The sequence below is a fragment of the Buteo buteo genome, chromosome 2 (genome assembly GCF_964188355.1).
Source record: "Buteo buteo chromosome 2, bButBut1.hap1.1, whole genome shotgun sequence".
Classification (NCBI taxonomy): domain Eukaryota; kingdom Metazoa; phylum Chordata; class Aves; order Accipitriformes; family Accipitridae; genus Buteo; species Buteo buteo.
In genome coordinates, this window is record NC_134172.1 from 59,341,052 (window position 1) to 59,360,521 (window position 19,470).

General features: G+C 40.8%; 1 protein-coding gene across 8 annotated transcripts in view; it reads right to left on the reverse strand.

The window, feature by feature from the left end:
• Positions 1 to 397: 397 nt before the first annotated feature.
• The window catches only part of STARD3NL (STARD3 N-terminal like), a 28,889-nt gene continuing 9,816 nt past the window's right edge, over positions 398 to 19,470 (reverse strand). For 3 of the 8 annotated variants that reach the window (XM_075056641.1, XM_075056650.1, XM_075056658.1), the window contains 8 exons: positions 12,989 to 13,285; positions 10,244 to 10,321; positions 8,154 to 8,231; positions 6,385 to 6,438; positions 6,168 to 6,285; positions 4,162 to 4,254; positions 3,469 to 3,567; positions 398 to 467 (listed from right to left, as the gene is read on the reverse strand). In XM_075056641.1, the coding sequence (XP_074912742.1) occupies positions 415 to 467; positions 3,469 to 3,567; positions 4,162 to 4,254; positions 6,168 to 6,285; positions 6,385 to 6,438; positions 8,154 to 8,231; positions 10,244 to 10,321; positions 12,989 to 13,213 (798 nt within the window). In that variant the 5' untranslated portion in view covers positions 13,214 to 13,285 and the 3' untranslated portion in view covers positions 398 to 414. The remainder of the gene's footprint in view (positions 468 to 3,468; positions 3,568 to 4,161; positions 4,255 to 6,167; positions 6,286 to 6,384; positions 6,439 to 8,153; positions 8,232 to 10,243; positions 10,322 to 12,988; positions 13,286 to 19,470) is intronic. The other 5 variants (XM_075056666.1, XM_075056674.1, XM_075056683.1 and 2 more) reach the window with 5 other exon arrangements.

The window sequence follows — 19,470 nt, forward strand, 5'->3', positions numbered from 1 at the left end:
TTTCATTGCCATCTCCAAAGAAATCTGTCCCCACTTCCAAAAAAAAAAAAAAAAAAAGGAGCTTTTACTCATCTGTTCCACCGTTTTCCCTTCCAAGACAGCCAAGAAATAAATGCCAGGGGTGTTCCATCCCAAGCCTGCAGCCTTTTACATTACACTCCAGAACAGCTCTCAGACCCCTGGGCCCCAGGTAACGAGAACTCAGCAGCAGAGGACCCCAATTAGAGGCTCTCAAGAGCCTGGCAGGACTTCCTGCTTGAAGGTTGCTAAGACAGACAGACTGGGTTCAAAGACGGTGAACTCATAAGAGTTAGCACACCGTTCCAATTATTCGGGAAGGAACTGAGAAGAAAAAGATATTTTTAGGACTATTCGGGTTCTATGCAAAGGAACATACCTCCTTTTCCGTATTTGCTACACAACTGGTTTTTCACTGTCTTGTTTTTCTTCTGAGTCTTCATCAGATCCTGAAAAGGAAGACAAGAATGCTATTAGATCAGTTGAGAGAAAAGGGAAAGAAAAAGGCAAAGAAGCAATCCATCACTAGTAATGGCTTATCAAAAGGCAATTTAAAGCAACTATTTTCCATAAAAATATTTACTTTTTATTTTAGGTTTCTTATCTTTTCAGATCTTTTGTATTGAAGGCTTTTTGTTAACAGTTATCAAACCCAAAACCCAGCACTGGGATCATTCTTGAAACACCTACCCTGTCAACAGATTCAGTTAGCAAGTGCTTCAAGTTTTCACACTACCACACTCAGACAATCAACTCCACATTTGCTCACTGACAAGCAGATTTTCCCACTTGCTACATCCTGCCCTTTGGAAGACAACTTCAGAAGACACTTTAAAAGCAGCCAGAAATACTGCTTTACAAATTAATAATTTCTGTATCTAGTGTTCTGGCAAGTGATTGTCTCACTCTAAGCCAGAAACCAAACAGCTCCCTCTGCCTCTCCCTGCCCAGTTCTCTTGGTCTGTCCACTGCCTGTTCTCAGCTCTCTGCTGTGACAAAGCCCTGGATGGCCCCAAAAAGAAAGCTTAGCTGGTCACAGGGTTATGTGCCCAGAGACAGCTCCTGCTGGAAGCACTGCTTTGCAGGAACGTGGCTTGATGGATCAGTTGTTTCACGGAGAGCAAGAAGATACCAAGCAACCAGGGTGAGCAGCGCTGACCCACACACAATTCTGGAGATCCAATGCAAGCTGCAGATGTCTCTGCCCACATTGGAGGTGGCAGTCAGTCCTTGCAGCAGTCAGCCCTTGTCACGGATGACTGAGGAAATAAATTATTTTCACCATACTGGTCTTGGGCACTTTAAATGAGACTCCCACGGCAGGGGGCGGGGGGGAAGTTGCGTAAAGAACTGTCTTTGATAAAATGCCTGGGAGACTTACTTGGGCTTTTGCCATCAATTTAAAGCTGAACTATGGACCCACATTCTCTCCCACAAAGAAATAAAAAAAGAAAGACAAAGGTGTTAAGTGTTTTGGCCGAACTACTCTGAAGTCTTTCCTTTCTTGGAATAGCGTACCTGCCTTTCATTTTGAAGCTCAAATTGTATAGAAACTGTAGAAATTTACGCTTTTGAGGCTGATTTTCCACTTGCTACCTCTGGAATGATTACTTGGCAACCAAGTCTAACATTGAAGATGAAGGCTCAACCCATATAAAGAAGTGGATGGAAGAGGGTATGGCCCTGCATATGCCCATCTTCAAGGAAGACATAAAAAGATAAATATGCTGAAAATTCCAACAGAGCCTGTTTTAAATGTCACCTCCTGACAGCAAAGATTTGTTTTTAGACATTTTGCCGTATCAGCAGAGGGGTTTATTCCCCTCTGCATGATCATGGGGAACAGTTTATCTCTAAATATTTTTCCAATCAATATGTAAGACAAATTGTCCAAAAAATGCTTTTATAGAACAACCCATAGTTTGTCTTACCTGAAAGAAACACAGAATTTTGAAAAAAATATTTTTAATTGTGAGCTTTTTTTACTGTACATCACCTCACAGTTTCAGAATACTTTGTGACTCTCAGTGTGTGTGTTTTAGTTCAAATATATTAATTTGACTGTTTCTTTTGCTTCTCATACCCATAAAGGGTGCTTAAACAAATTTACTTGGCAGCTAGGGCAGACTAGGGAAAAGGCACATGAGCTGTTACTGAAATCCAGGTGGCAAGCATCTGTTCAATAAGCTGAAAGCAATGGCACAGTCATATACGTGTAGTCACCACACACATGCTGAGGCATGATAGCTCACTGCACATGCAACAGTGACCCAGCCAAACTGCAGAGGACAATGTGTTAACTCCACTTACACTTCCTCTCACACTGTATATTCGATTGCCAAAAAAATCCCAGGCTGAATCCAGTGTAATACTTCCAACACTTATTCCTCAAGATAGACTCACCGCTTTAAGTAAAATACATTTTCACTTTGAATCATTATACTCGACATTGTCTTAATGCTTTGTCATCCCTAGATGGAGCTCTAAGTCATTCATTATGCCAAGACACTCAGCAACCATAGAGACAGCCATTAAACTGAAAAATATCACCAACGTGTACAACTTTATAATGCAAGACAGGCAAATGTGTCTGTAGCAATTAGCAGATATTAATATTTTAAATATATTGCATAATACAGCACAGCTTTACAGAAGAGATTTACATTTTAGGGTAAAAATGCCGACATAGGATTTGGGGGTTCAAACTGCATCCTCGAATAACTCAAACCCACTCAACCCATACAGAAATGACTCATTTCCTTGAAATGCCTGCAAACACATTCTTAAATCTTGCAGTATTTATTTACTCAGCTCATACCTCAATTAGAACAAAGCACATGATATGCAGAGTTAAGATGTCATTAACACTCTCCCTCAGTTTAATATACCCACACAGCTAGACTTTTTATACAGAGAGGACTTTTTGTTATGAGAAAGGAAAAGAGCCTCTGACTGAAATTTCAGTTTGCTTTAGAGCAGTTTCAGGTTCACTGCCTATCCTAAGATACTGTAAAGCTCCAAGTTTAGGCTGGATTAATTAGTGCATTGCTGCATAAACACTCTTGCTAGCAGAAAAGAGATCACTGGATCACAGAATATCTCAAGTTATAAGGGACCCATAAGGATCATCGATGGCAGAAGCAAACAATAACTGCCTCCTTTCAGTTGCAGTACCATTTTCTTTCAGACTTACCTTGATTTTAACACCTTTGGGGCATGTCAGAAGCCGCACTAACTACATGTATTGTAATTCATCTGATAGGTAGTAACTAAACTGAATTACTGAATAAAAAAAGAATCTTTCATTTTAGGATTGTAAAATACGCTTTTCATTTAAAAATGAAAATATATTTTTTCCCTTCACCCTTCCTCTGCCTCACCCTCTGAAGGAGGTGAAATATGCATTTTAATGTCAATATGAAAAATAATTTACTACGCGAACATAACTACCTGCTACAGATTCAGGAGGAGAGTAGAACTGCCCATCAGAGAGGACTCCTGGGTGAAGAAGAGCTGCTCGTTCAGAAGCATCCTGTGCTATCAAAAATCCTAAAAGGAAGCAAAACAAAAAAACAAATCCTCAATGCTATCACATAACCTCTTAAAGATCAAGTATTGATGAAGAACCTTAAAAATTGATGTATTATATTAGCATTCCTAACAAGTTACTTCTACAAAAAAATATGTCTGGAAAAAAGCAAACTGTTAATTTAACATTTATGTCTTCTATGTAACTTCAGGCAGCTAAGGAGACACACTCTAGCAAAACAGAGGTACTGTACACATGAATTAAGGAATCCTTTCTTCTACTATGTGCAATTGCATGATTAGGATGCCATATGTAAAGTCATCAACATTCACTGGCTAACTAAAACTCTGAAATGTATTTTTAATGATCAGTGAGCTGTCATGCATAACAAAAGAAATTATCTTCTCACTTTGCCACTGTAAGACTCCTCATTAATGGCTTGCTTTCACCTATTTGTCTCAACATACCTAGCTACTCCAACCTTCAACTCCTTTTGGCTCGATTTCATCTAAAATCAGAAAAATTATTTGGAAATGACACGGGGCTATTCTGGTGTGTTTAATAGAGGACAAAAAAAACCAAAAGGGGTTAGGAGAATAGCTAATTCATCTCACCCTTACTGCTGTCAACAGGTCTTCTGATAATAACAGGGCAAAGATGGCATTTTAGGTCAACAAGGCTATTGAACTTCCATCCTTTACTCTCTGCTACATGAAGATTGATTAGGGGAAAAAAAAAAAAAGAAAACTTTGATGTTTTACTGAAACAGGAGAGCTACTTGCGGTAGCCAGCAGTTATTAAAAAAATCTCTTTCCAACTCAAACTATTATTTCTATATACCAATTTATCTTATTAACCAGTTCAAAGTCTCCAAAGACGACATCTATTTTACTTTTATTTCCACTCTGTCCAAAAGAGGAAGGTCAGTCTCCATACTTAACAATGAGTCACAAGATACTAGAAGACACATACTGGTTGGATTTTAGCTTTAAATCCCACTCACAGAAGGAAACTTTTAGAGCTGGAAATCTTCAGTGGAAAAACAGTTTTGCCCTTTTTTCTTCCTTTTTTTTTTTTTTTAAGTTACAGACAAAACATCTCCAAATTATGAGCACTGTTGCATTAGGCAGAAAATTGCTGTGGTGGGTTTTTTTGTTGTTGTTGTTGTTTGGTTGGGTTTTTTTAAAACAAAATAGTAAGATGGAAAAAAGTCAGCTTCCACTCCCACTAGAGATATGACAGAAAAATACCTCGTCAAAAAGCAAAAACTATTAAAATCTGTTTTCATTATCTGCCTCAGATTTAAAAGCAAATAAGGCACTATATAAGTACCACCACACAACACAATCCAAATGTGCCTATCATTATCTAACTTAATTGCTTAAAATCAGCACTTTTCAGTGAAACCCCATCTTTTTTTGGAAATATGCAGAGTTCAACTAAAAAGCATATATTTCTAATACCACCTATTTCAAGCTCAGCAGGAATGAAGAAAAAGAAAGTGTCATTGAATCCCACAGGGATTTAACAATAATATCTCAATTTTATGAACATGATCATCAAGTACTTACATGTGTATGTATAAAATACTTTCTTTGTCTATGAATATTCAGTATAAAAAAAATGCAAAAGTCTCTGAACTGGTTAGATTTCTTATCTATTGAGAAAAAAGTGTGATTCAGCTCTATTTCCTCACCCCATCAAAAGAGAAAAAAAATTTACCCTAACTTTCCCTTTCTCTAGGCAAAATCCAGTGTACTCATTTAACCAACTTCTTTCTTGGAGTGGTAGAAAGGAAGAGGGTAGGGATCAAAGTAGAAAGATTGCATTTCAGAGAACTAAAAAAAAACATAATGGAGGCATCCATGCCTGCGTAAAGTTTTTGTTCTTACCTAAGAGGAAAACATGCCCTTCCAGCAGAGTTTCAGACTGTATTTCAGTTAATAATGCACAAACAGGTTTGCTGTATAATTATTCTCCTGCTGTTGAAACTAACAAAACATCTGTAGCAGAAATCTATGCTTTCTTTTCCTCACCACTCAAGCAATATTCTCTTTCAACTAAGTCAATGGGTTTCCTCCATTTAGTTGAATACACCGAGTGTCAGATGACCTGCTGCCTCATCTTGAAGAGGCTGAAATTCATACTTGCTCTGGTCTCATTCTGTCTGTGCATGAAGCAGACTCTCCACAACACTTACTTGCTTTCCCTTTTCCACCTCAAAAGAAGAGTTAGTGCCACTGAGTTAGTTATTCTGTCTACTCTTCCTAAAAGAGGAACCAGACACTTATTCTATGTATTAGCCAGAAAATAAAATGTTGCAAGCCCAAGTCAGTTAAATTTTTGTCTTAAGCATACAAAATTATATATGTTCCTAAGTGCTTGACAGATCGCTGCTCTGGCCCTTGTAACTTTTAACTTTGCCTCCCTAAATTAATTAAACCCCTACTTCTTTGAAGGCATATGCTCCTTTCCAGAAAAAGAAAAATTATGCCGTATGATTTAATTTTTCCCACAGCTCTTCAAATTTTGAGAAGCTGAAAGAAGCATTCTTCTGCCAGATAACATGGGATCGAATGTTGCCAACTGCAGCGATTGAGGGGAAATATCAAAAGCTTACTGTTTTCTTCTTCAGCTTCTTGCGGTAACACTTTAAAGTCCAAAAACCAAGTTTCAATCCAGGCAAGTATGAAGGATATGATGGGCAGCACGTAGCCAAAAGCACCTTGTGAGAACAGCTTGAAGGAAACAAAACCACACATTACAGAAATTACCCTGAAGAATCTTGCTTTCAAGAAAACAACAAAGTAAAACAAACATTTGATTAGAATATATACCTTTGAAATAATTACTTTTGCTAATAAAAAGGCACTGGTCACTGCTGTTGTAAACTGAAAGAGACAGGGTAAGAACAGTTAAAACTAATAAATGGATTTACTTTCTCACTTCTGCCATTATCTATCAGTTGCAACTTCAAATATTTACCAACAGCAAGGTCATAGATTAATAAAACATAACAAGTATGATAACAATTAACTTGAAAGTGTTATGAAAATAACCTCCTTAATAAAGATAACTTTTAATAAGGACATCTCCAAATGTTGATTTCCACACAGCAGATAAGCAGTTTAGATGCTAAACAGATGCTAAGTTATATAAATTGTGATTTTACTGTATAATGAAGATGCAGTATTTTATTCGCCAAGTCCTTTAAAAAAAATATTCTTTCTATGTATTTGGAAAGAAGCAAACAGCAATTGCTCCAAATGTTTTTCACTACCATACAAATCAAAAGATCCATTTCAAATAACAAAACATTGTTGCAGGAGTAAATTTGAGTTAATACTCTAATTCACATACTGATATTGTGAAAAACAAATCACTATGAAGACTTGATACTCCCTGACATATTTAAAAAATGACAGGCTGAATAAAATATCTAAAAAAACAAAAAAAGCAGTGGACAAGTACTGTTCACTTAAGCAAGGCTTCTAACTATTAGTACATTCGGGTCCAGCAATTCTTTAAATAATAGCAGAACCTAACTAGCTTCTGGTAAGCACAGGTAGGATTCTCAGATTAATGGCTTCTGCAAAACCTTCAGTGAAGCTTTATATATCTAATTGCTGACTACCGTGATGGGTTCACTCTCACCACCTCAGAAACAACTGCATCAAGTTGGAGGATGTCATTGAAAGAAATACTCTAAAGCTACACAACTAAGAATAAGGGATTTTCAGAGGTGTGCACTTAAAAATAAACACAGAGCAGCAGTTACTTTTACGTGTTTGTACCATGCTAATAACACAATTTCAAAGAAACCATGGCATGTAATCTCAGACTACTAAACCAACTGCATGCTACTCACTTGAAGAAAGTTAGACATAAATACGTTCTACATGCACCTACCACAGTGTAAGGGTAAAAAAGTCTAAGATTTACAATGCAGTAAGCCAGCAATATGCCTTTGTTTTACAATCTATAGTACTGACTGCTGGAAGTATGAATTTGTCATCAAGTTTTGCATTATTTCTCATCCACACTGTACAGCTGCATTAAAGATATTTGCTCCAATCCACTGTGATTGCCTGCAGTTCTCAAGAACTTCCTTTCTAAGAATGGATACATACTCAATATTTTGTATTGGAGCATGAAGCAATACAGGTGCTAGTGCTCAGTGGGTGGCACCTAGAACTCTAAAAAGCTAAGAATGTGGGAGTTAATGGACAGCTGGATCTCCGGTACAATTAACGCCAATTCTTCTTTTTGAATACAGTTCACTATTTCAAATGCAAATATATTTCAAACATTAATTAACAAGTCAGAGGTAACAAGCAGTTACAACTAGCCATCCATACTGGATTCAAAATAAGTCTTCAATTTGTATTAACATGATGCCTAATAAGGACCACACCCACTGTGCTATTAAATTCTTGTCTTTAGGCTGAAAATCTTCCAAAACAGAAGTTTTAATCTGTTACTGTACAGTGAATTTTTATATATAGCATCAAGATGATTCTTAACATACAAGCGTTAAGAGACATCTAAAATTTTGTCTGTTTGATCCATTCTAGTTAAAACTCCATTATGCTTGGCCACTACTCACAGCTATTGCCCACCAATGGCGCAGTCTGCACATTGCATATGCAAGTATTAACACCTTAAATCGAAAGACTGCCAGTAGCTATAGAGAAAGGAAAAAAATATTTGTTGGTTAATTCAGAACACAGAAGAACCACAAGATTCTCAGCTCACTGAAAATACTAACTGCTTACAAAACAACTTAAAACAGGACAATCTAAGTTCTGTTATTGAGAAACAAATTTGAATGTGTGCTTATAAAACAGAAATAGAACATAATTTCCCATTTGTAAAGCAAATGGCACCATCGACATGCCTATATAGGCTCAAATATGCAAGCATGTGCAATTCCACAAATAAGTTAGAAACATAGGAAAGCTACACAAAGTATGTCCATGATCATTTTACCTGACTGGAATCTAAGCAGTTAAATCTAGATGCAGTTAATCCAGCAAACACCTTGAGCATTACTGTCCATCTCACTGATCTTAGTGGTGTGCTACTGCACAAGAATATCATTAAAAACTGTAAAGACTTCACAAATGCAATCAGAAAATGGGAAAAACTTTTAAAAACAATTTTCTGCTTACTAATTTTTTAGTATTTATTGAAATATTAATGTTACAACAATCAATTATTCTTTATGGAGATGTCTGCAATAGCAAGCTGTTCCAAATACTCTGCAGTAAAGAAAGGTAAGCTGTAGTATTTCTAGGCCAGAAAATGAAATCAATAGCAGACAGACAAGATTTCTGAATCAGGGACCCTAACCCTCAATTTCCCCATTTATTCTTTGATATTAGATTGCCTCCAACTTGTTTTAAAAGATGTGTTCAGAATCTAAAAGCTGTGAAACAAATGCTTAAAATGAAGAGAAGTCAAGGACAGACATGGCCAGAGGTATAATGAACCCATTTAATCTTATGCAAATATGTATGTTTCAGTGATGTGTAGCAGAAACACAAGAAATCCTATATAAGCCCACAAATCATTTTGCAGAATTCAATGACCTAGTCCCTTCCCAAGGAATAAAAGCCTATTATTTTGCATTACATGTTTTTAACCCTTGGTTCAACTACAAGGCAAAATAATTTCCAGAGAATCAACATTGACAGATGAACATTTTTTGCTTTCTGCAGTAACGTATATCATGGAGAATCTGCCAGCAAAATAATGAGAAAGAAAGGGAAAAGTAGCATAGTTTGCTAGCTTATGACATTTTTGTATCTAGTACCTCATTCCATTTGACACAGCAAATGGTCCAATGCAGAAGCAAGGATGGGTTTTTACACGAGTTTCAATGAGAGATTCTGGATATAGTCATCAATATAAAATGACTGATACCAAACCAACTCATCTCAGCCAGGCAAACAAGATCTGGTAGAATTAATGATCTTGCAAAAACACGGGGCCCTTTAGAAGAACTGTAAAGAAACAGCTTTTACTTGAGATCAGTAACTTTGTCCATGCAGTGCAAAATGCATTTCAACTACAGAGCTACAGCGTTGCTGAAACACAGAGAAATTTCCTAATGCAGTAGAGTTCCTCCCATGTGCCTAAGGTGCTTATACATAGTAAATGAGAATCATACTTCATGTCATCTGTTTTTAAAACAATGTTAAAAAAACTGTTTTGAGTTGAAACACAGACATCTGAAAAAAACTGACCTATACAGGCCAACCTTGGAACAAGTCTCTCCTCACTGCAACTCACTTATTTCTGTGGAAGGACAAAAACGTCGGTTTAAACAAAATGATTTTACAGCTGAAGGCCTATTGGTCTTGTCCTCTTAATGAACTATCTTTATGTTACATCAGTCTCACATTCTCAACTGAGTTTTTCATCTGCTTTTCTGTGCCCCAAAAAGTAGAGGATGCAATTTAAGTGTGCCTGAGCATCTCTATCCACAGACTTCATGAGCCTGCTGCCAAAGCAGAACTGGGCAACCCTTGGAAGGGTGAAATTTGGCCCAAGTCCTTCCAGTTTAAATTATCAAGAAAAGATCAACCCTTTCACAGGACTCAAACTAGGAAACATCTGTGGAAGGAGAAACTTGGGAAAACTATATGTTTGCTGCTTTTTTTTTCCTTTTTTTTTTTTTTAAAGAACACTTACAAATATATCAAAATATGAAGAAGAGTAGTCATATTGTAGGACTTCTTTCTCTAAGGTAGTCTCAATGCCTCCTTTTACCTACAAAGAAACAACACCACATGCAACTTTAGAACAGAAGTTACTGAAGCCAAAATACACACAAATCTGAACGGTGAAATTAATAGTCCCCACTGATGCACAAGAAGATCGTTAAACTAAGTACAGAGGACATATATGCTAAGAATGTCAATTTCAAGATTAGTGTCCTTGCTTGTTTTTCATGATTATATACAAATTTCAAAGTGGAAGTTTAGGATTATCACCTGGCCTATGCAAACTACATTTCAGACTGTCCCAAAATAAAAGCAATCCCAAAATAAAAGCGAACAAGTTGTTGAAGAAAGAAGAATGATTAAATGTAAGGTCTGTTACACAAATTCACAGAGCATTTTATGTCTCATAAGGAGAATCAAAACAGCTGATCAAAAAAACCACCCAGAAACTAGCTCTAGTTAGTCACATGTTAGTGTATAGGAAACAAAACAGTAACTGAATTAATACTCCAAATCTTTTTCTCATCAGCACACATGCTATTTAAGAGCATCTTCCTTAGCTGCTGTGTTTCTTTCCAGTGGAAAGATTTGTCACTTTCCTGTCCAATCTGGGTTAGTAAGAAAATAATTTAGTATGTATTGGGTCAGAAAAAGTGAAAGGAGTATATACCTTAGTCAGCAGCAAAAAAATTTAGTGTCCATATCCTATTGTTTTTATATTAAACTCAATTAACTAAGCACTGCATGAAATAGTTATGTAAAGCACTGGAAAACACCACCAACAGAAGGCTACTTTTAAAGAAAGGAGGTACCAAAGCATGCCAACAACATATGCTCACCATCTCAAAGCAATGTAGCCTAGACTCTTCCACTTTTCCCAACCATATTGCTGGACAGTGTTTTCCTGAGACTATTCGCTCCAACTCCAAATTTCTTCTCCTATCCCTCCCCTCTTTGGCTACCTGACAAGTAACTTTCTAAACATAGCTTCCCCCTTGTTGTTCTACTGCATCAGGTGTGATCATCTGTTTCCAGCATAAATAAGGAAGATCAATGTCCCCCCCCTCCAAGCTGTTCACTGTGTGGCTGCATGAGCACCATCTTAACATAAGGATGAACAGAGAACCACAACAGCCTTGATTTAGGGTTTGCTCAAACTGCCATGGAGCTACTCCCTGAAGTGTTTAAAAATAAATTACGCCTAAGCACACTGGATAATGGTGACAAAGAGAAAACAATACTTACAGAAGTCTGGCAACAATTCTGAAGTCCCACTACCAGTGACAGACAGTCCTAACGCAGTGCTATTTGACTTCCCAATGAACTAAACTTAATTTAAAAAACAGAACAAAAAAGCCTAACCAGGCGTCAGATCCCAGATAGCAAGTGAGGGCTTCTAATAGTATGACTTATGAAGACAAAAACCTGTTTTTCATTCTTGCTGACATTTGGCAGTATAGGACTCCAGTTCATAGTATGTTCTTCTTAAAACAAAGCTTTCAAGACCCTGTGAGTTTTCATTGTGAGGTCCCTTAATGCTACAGCACTCAAAATAAAATATCATGAGTTGGTAGCATTTTCTATACAAAGTCTTAAACATTCTGAGAGCACTAGTTTGATAACCTGTACTCTGAATCCTTGACAAGAGATACAAACCCAGACTCTGCTGCTCTTAGTTGAAGATGCTATTGAGAAACTGGCTTAAAACAAGAAATGCATCAGAACACTATGCTGCTTTTCTGAGACAAGCTAACTTTACACACTGGATACAATAGTCTTTCCACCTAGAGAGACAACAGAAGTCTAGTCCAAAATTACACCATTCAGGCAAGCAAAGTCTGTTTTCTCAAATTAAATCGTAAAGTGTATTTTTCACTATATCAATGAACTACTTGAACAGTCAGCTCCTGAAACTTCATAATGTCAGATCAATAACCAAGGTTATTTATCTTGTAAAGGAAGGCTGACAAAAAACATTTACTCAAAATTTTTCTTGTCTAAAAAATGGATTCCTCCCATTTTCCCTGTGTGTCCTTTCCTAAATGCATACTTTAGATACAGCTTAAAACCCAGCTCAAAACTTGGATGCTACTTATGAAATAATAACAAATCAGCTATCCTATTGCTTTCTGGAAATTTCAGAACTGCCTCGTTTTCCAAATAACAAATGTTGGTGTTAAAAGGTGGCAACTGTGGGAGTTTATGTCGTTTAAATGCACCCTGCCATAGACAATGTGTAGCATACTAAGTTCGTCTCAAAGAAAATCCATTACAGCAAAAGAATGGTATTGGCCATTGGAAGTCTTGCCAGAGACTAGCACCTCAGTGAAATATCACTGACTTTTGAGTTACTCAGAAAGCAAACTCTGGAATCCTGTTTGAATTTGACAAGAAGTGTGAATTTTAAGACATACAGTAATATTTTTGTTTACTTGCTGCCAGATTTTCAATGGTTTCTTCAGCGTGGTTCATAGACTACAGGCACATCAAAAGGTTTCATGATAAGAAGATAATAAACAATGTATCCTAATGACTAAAAGTCAATGCAGTTGAGTAGATACTATGTTCATGAAAGCTTAAAAGTAAGAAGCTGTTTTAATTTAAATAGATACAAAAAGCATGTAATTTGGGTTAGAAAAGAGCAACTTATTAACCACTCCTGAAGTGAGTGAATAAATTAATAAAGTCCAAGGGTACTGAAAAGACAACTCACATTTAATTCTATTATCCACAGCAAGGTTATGAATAAGAGATCAAATGTAACAAACAAACAGAAAGTCCTTCTGACATCTGATATGCCTTTCTTCTCTCTCCCTTCATATGACTCAATCCTTGCCATCAGCTGCGCTGGGTTGATGGAGTGGACATCGCGCAAGGAAGGACAGGATTCCACACTGCTACTGTGAGCATTTTCTGCATCACCTGGCACCCGATTCATTCTGGGTTTGCTTAGAGTGGTCTTCTTCCAGTTTCACCATCACTAGAAGGCTGATCCATATAGGAAGAATTTCTAAACAAAGAAAACCAAAATGCATTAGCCACCAAAACCCCAAAATTCTGGTAGGTATTTTCATCTTAGCATGTCAGTTCTCTTTTTGCTAAACTGATGACTCAGAGAATTTGGCAAGTAGGCTCTAAAAATTGTTTCTAAAATAAGATATATCTAGGCCCTCTTCATCTCTCAGAGGATTGTGAAACAAAAGAATTAATGTTCAATTAGACTGGTGGGAATAAGGGAGCACTGTCTAGATTTAGAAGGCTCCACTCTCCACATTGTTAGAGTGAGATCATTAAATGGGAATGAATAAAAAGCCTGATGCTGTGCATCTTTAAGATCTCCAATTCTGATTTAAACACTCTCAATAGGAAGCCAACTTAAAGGAAGTTCCACAAACAGTTCCTGAAAACTGGCAGTGTTAGCTACCAGCACATCCAGAGCTGACACAACCAAAAGATTAAAAGTCCATTAAAACCCCTGAATATCACAGTAATCATTCTATAAAGCAAATACACTGCTACTTGCTCTATAGATAAATTCAGCTGCTATGACAATTTATGTTGCCAGACAGTGTCTCTCTGAAGAAAGTGTATGCAAACCAGTGGTTAAAGGGAATGCAATTACTCTAAGTCTCTTCTGACTACAAGGTGTTTTTTTTTAAAAAAACCTCAGGTTAAATTTCTTATAAAACTGGAGCAGTTTGATTCACTACATTACTCCATGAGAACTTTTTTCCAATTAAAGCTTCTAGAAAGAGTTGACTAAGAAGGTCACAAAAGTTTCAAGGAAACACAGAGAAAAATTATTTTTATGCAAAATACTCGGAAGATTAAGCTATACATCCTGCAATACAAATCATATCAGACAAGCTTCCATAAAGCTGGGAAAATAGCTTTCTGAAATTCAAGAGCAAAACTTTGTCTCTTCCCATGTGGGCTGTCTTTCAGTAAACTGCGAAACAGAAAGAGAAACCCTGTCCACTCTTCTATTCCAACAGTATTTCAACTCCAAGTCTGTAAGAACACAGTCAGTCAAAGAACAACAGGAAAAACAGACAGGGGATCTCTTAACACACTGCTAGGCAAACATGAGGATACAAGGACACAGAGGAAAAGGAAAGTTTTGGGGCAGGGAGTTGCCAGTGCATAGCTGAAGAAGAGGCAGGCCAGCCACGGATGGCCAATGCCTAGGTCAAGTTACACATGGCCTTCAGGTAGTTCAAAGTTTGCTTTTCTTGGGCTACGTCATGAAAATGGTAACAGACCTGCATGAGACAGAAACTAGGCTGGACCAGGGAACAAGCCTGCAGGGAACAAGCCATCAGAAGCAAACCAAGCCAGTAACAATCACCATCTCACTCTGGGATCCAGCTGTGGGCTGAACCAAGCACAAGACCAAGCACAAGCACAGGCAGGCTACTGCCATTCTGCTCCTGCCTGGCAATTAACCCCAGGATGCTCCTGCCCATGGCTTTCCAAAGCCAATCCAAGGTATACGTCTTCTAGTTCTCAGTCGTAAGCCATGGGACCAGGAAAGCTGACAGACCTTTTGCTGGGCCTAATCTCCTTTAAAGAGGTGTTAGCAGAGCACACACGACCAGAGAAATTAAGAAGTGGGAATATGAGATTAAGATACTCAGTTTCTAGTGTTTCATCTCTTCTAGCTTTCCCAGTGTCTCATCTGATTGGGCACTTTCTCCAGCCAAACTTCCACAATGGAAGCTCAGTTAATGTCTGCTGTGGATATTCTCTTCCCTAGGAGGCAGACATCCATTTTGAAAGTGACTGGACTGACACCGCCAGCTTCACGTTCAGAGCCCACCCACACAACCCATCCATTACTCAGCCGGTCAGTGGAGGGCTGGATCTGTTAAAGAACAAAAAACAATGCAAGACTTCTTTCCAAGAAGAAGACCTCACCATAAACAGCGTAGAAGCAAATGTCCCCTGGAACGGTGAGGAAATCATGCGTGGTCTCTATGTCTCTGCAAAGTTCGTGCAGAGGGAACCAAAACCCTCTCTGGCATCACCACAAGCAAATAAACGTATAGGGCATAAATGCCCTTTGTTACCTGAATGTACACAGGAGTTTTGGCGCAAATATACCAAACGGCAAGAACTCTACCTTCCTTAGTCTTTCAGTACTCAAAATACTAAATCCTAAAGGAAAAGAGATTTGCCAGGGTTTCAGATAAGATCTGAACATCTTCCCACAAATCGAGGTAGGCAACTAATTCTCAGGAAGGTCAAAGTCACAAATGAGCTCTGAAAGTTTTACCCCATGGCTGAAGCGCATTTTGTATCTCACATAAACACGGCCGACTGTGCAGCTCGCTTTCAGCGGGAGAAGGGGATGTGATGGCGATAGCAGCAATGGGCTAGTTTTGCTGTTTGGAAGAGTTGCCATTTGCCTGGCTGGGCTTTGGGCATGGATCCAAATGTTCTAGGTCTGAAAATGACTGCCTTTTCCACCACACCAGGGTCACTTCCGCTCACTTGTTTTTCAAAGCCTCTGTTATTTCTATGGTGCTCTTTTGGCACCGTCCATCCCAGCCTATGGCTCTAGTTACGCTCTGGCTTTCCTCCAGGCTGAAGCTGCTGAAACCATCCTCTATTATCCCCCTGGAAAAGGGCTTGCGTCCCTGGTCCTCCTCTCCGTGTGGCCTCACAGCTGTTAGCACAGAGAGGGGACGGCTAATTGGGGTGGTTCCTGCCATGGCCTGAGAGAAGAGTAACAGCACCAGGTTTGTCCTTGGGAGCCGAGTGGCAGAGGATGCCTCGGGGACACCCAGCAGCTGGGCCCAGTGCATGGCCACCAAGGGCAGGGACAGTCCCCGGCACCTCCTGGGCACAGGGACAGCCCCCAGGGCCAGCACCCCAAAGGCCTTCCTCCGAAGGACGCTGGGCGGAGGGGCTGTGCGTGGGAGGCCCCGTCACCCCCGTGTCACGGTGCCACCACCCGGCAGTGCAGCAGTCACAATGCCCCGGGGCAGCATAAAAGGGGCAGCCTCCCGTGTCCCACTGCCAGAGCCGGCCCGGGGACAGCCCCAACACATCCAAGAGGAAGTCTTTGAGGAGCCCGTGGAATTACTTGGAGGGGGCTGGCGGAGGAAGACTGGAGGCTGGACCAGGCTTGCTGGAGGGACCGTGTTCAAAGCTCATCTGACAGATGGAAATCCTTCTCAGCTGGACAGCAGCGGCAAGACCAAGGGAATGCCTTCTTGAGTAGCCCTGCAGAGCCAGGGGCAGCAGCCGTAAGAAGTGGGATGCAGAGATGTTGCCAGGGGTCCCGGTGCTTTGGAGCACTCGCTGGCGTCCCGCCAGTTGCAGGAAGGATTCTTGCCCCCAAGGTCCATCAGGCCAAGGGCATTTGGCCACTCAGAAGCCCCTGAGATGGCTCCAGGTTGAGGGAGAATAGGGCTTGGGCCATCTCCTGGGAGGCGTGACCAGCCTGGAGGAGGAGGCAGGTCTTGCTCACATGCTCAGGGAATAGCCGATCCCCAGATCTGGGGTCAGGAAGGAATTTTCCCCCAGGGAAGATTGGCACTGGTCCCTGGGGGTTTTTTGCCTTCCTCTGCAGCATTGAGCATGACCACTTGTTAGGGCTCCTCCAGTCCATTTTGGTTAGGTTACCGCCTGCTGCTTGTGCCCCACGAAGATGGCCTCTCATGCCCTGCAGCTGGGGGGAGGAAGGCTTTTTTTTCCCCACGGTGGGCTAGCAGATGTCCCCGGGGTTTTTTTGCCTTCTTCTGCAGCACTGAGCACGGCCCCTTGCCAGGGCTGCTTTGGGCCCTTTTGGCTAGGTTGCTGCCTGCTGCTCGTGCTCCACGAAGGTGGCCCTCGTGCCCCGCATCCAGGGGAGGAAGTTTTCTGGCCCCACGGGAAGTGCCCAGGGGTTGCTGCTTGTCCTCTGTAGCACTGAGCACAGCCCCTTGTCAGGGCTCTTCTGGGCCCTTTCAGCTCCGTCCTTGCCTGCTGCCCTTGCACCTCCAAGGTGCTCTGGCTCTCTCGGGCTCTCTTGCACGGTGCAAGTCTGTAGCGGGAGCGAGCTTTGCTCTTCCCTTGGCTCCACTTCCCCAGGGATTCTTGCCTGGGCAAAACAGCCCGTGCTTGGAAGGGCTCCAGGCTTGCTGCACCTTTTCAGCTCTCCCTGCGTGCAATGCAAGAGCTGGGCAGGTACGAGACTGCTTTTCATGCGTCACTGGCAGAGAAGCACAGTGGAGCAAGTTTTGGAAGGCAAAAAGTATGCTTGTCATCGACACATGTCATACTTTTGAAAATGCCACACACCACTTCTTTTGTGTGTGATTGGTACTGATCCTCATTCTCGCTTGTCAGGAAACAGCGACTGCTTGGCCTGTATTCATGCTGCCATATTATTTGAGTTTTTGCATCCTAAGTGAAACAGGACATTGGTTATAGTCCTTTCTTCTCAAAGGTGAAAAGAAACAAAATAATTTAGAAACAAAAGAGGAAAAAGAATTATAAACCAGATGTGAGAATGTTTGGGATTTGCTTTTTTTTCAATGCCAAAATGGAAATCCATGTGAAAAAAATCCTTTAACCAAAACAAAAAAAAGAGAGAGAAAAATTACATTCTTAAAATTTTTGAGTTTGTTCTAGAAAGAGCCACCTTTGTGCATCGGTCAGTTATCTGCTTTCCTGTTTCTGGCAAAGGTCAATATTCAACGGTTCATTTTTGTTTCTTCAATATCAGTTACATACTTTCAGGATTGTTGTATGAGATGTGGGTTGACCCAGTGTCTGCCTCTGATTTGAAGGAGGCTGGGTTCAGCTGGCACCCCTTCTTTTGGCTCCAGGCGGTCCCATTGTTTGGGTTATTCTATATGGCAGGCTTCAGGAAGGATGTGTGGTCAAAATAAAGTATGCCCTATGAAGGAATGATGTTTACAGACCGGCATGTTCATTCGCTGCAGCGCCTGGGAGAAGGGATTCACCAGGAAGATAAACAGTCCGTAATTCATGGTACTGCAAGAAACTCCACGGCAAACTTGCCTGGAGAGCTGGAGTTCATAGCAACTGCGCTGGACACTAACCATGCCATTAACTCCTTGTCGCTGGAGACATGTCAGTGAGCTAGAAATCGGTATTCCCCACGCAGTCTCAATAGCACATGGCTCTCCACAAGATGTAGGGGATTTGTGACTTTCTGTAGCTCTCTGACTTTCCTTTGCCAGACTTCAAGTGATGTTTTTTCAAGCTAAACTAAGGATTGCATCAGCCTGCTCCTGGCTACGCTTGCGCATTGTGTTAAGGCTTGTGAGCACCGGCTCTGAAACAGAGTCAGAAAAATAAAAGAAAATCCTGTTGCCACTTGTATCCTTCATGTTGTGTGTCCTTGAAAGTGTTTTCAGAGCCAGCCCCCACGCACACCCCAGGATTTCAGGCAAATAACAGTCTCATCGTTGACTTATCATGAGTGCAGGAGAATAGAATAGTTCAGCTGGGTAGGACCTACAATTATCATCTAGTCCAACTGCCTGATCGCTTCAGGGCTGACCAAAAGTTCAAGCATGGTATTAAGGGCATTGTCCAAATAAATGCCTCTTCAACACTGACCGGCTCGGGGCATCGACCCCCTCTCCAGGAAGCCTGATCCAGGGTTACAGCACCCACTTGGTAAAGAAATGTTTCCTCATGTCAAGTCCAAACCTCCCCTGACGGATGCAGCTTTGAGCCATTCCCACACGTCCTGGCACCGGGTACCAGGGAGAAGAGATCAGCACCTCCCTCTCCTCGTCCCCTCCTCAGGAAGCTGTCGAGAGCAGTGAGGTCGCCCCTCAGCCTCCTTCTCTCCAAACTAGACAAACCCCAAGTCCAAGTCCTCAGCCGCTCCTCAGAGGACATGCCTTCCAGCCCCTTCACCAGCTTTGTTGCCCTCCTCTGGACGTGTTCGAGTACCTTCACGTCCTTTTTAAATCGTGGGGCCCAGAACTGCACACAAAAGCCAAGGGGAGGCTGCACCAGGGCTAAATACGGAGGCATAATCACCTCTCTTGACCGGTGCGTTATGCTGTGTTTGATGCACCCCAGGATGGGGTTTGCCCTCTTGGCTGCCAGGGCACACACTGCTGACTCCTGTTGAGCCTCCTGTCAACCAGCACCCCCAGACCCCTTTCTGCAGGGCTGCTCTCCAGCCACTCCTCTCCCAATTTAGAGATGTCCAGTGTTACTCTG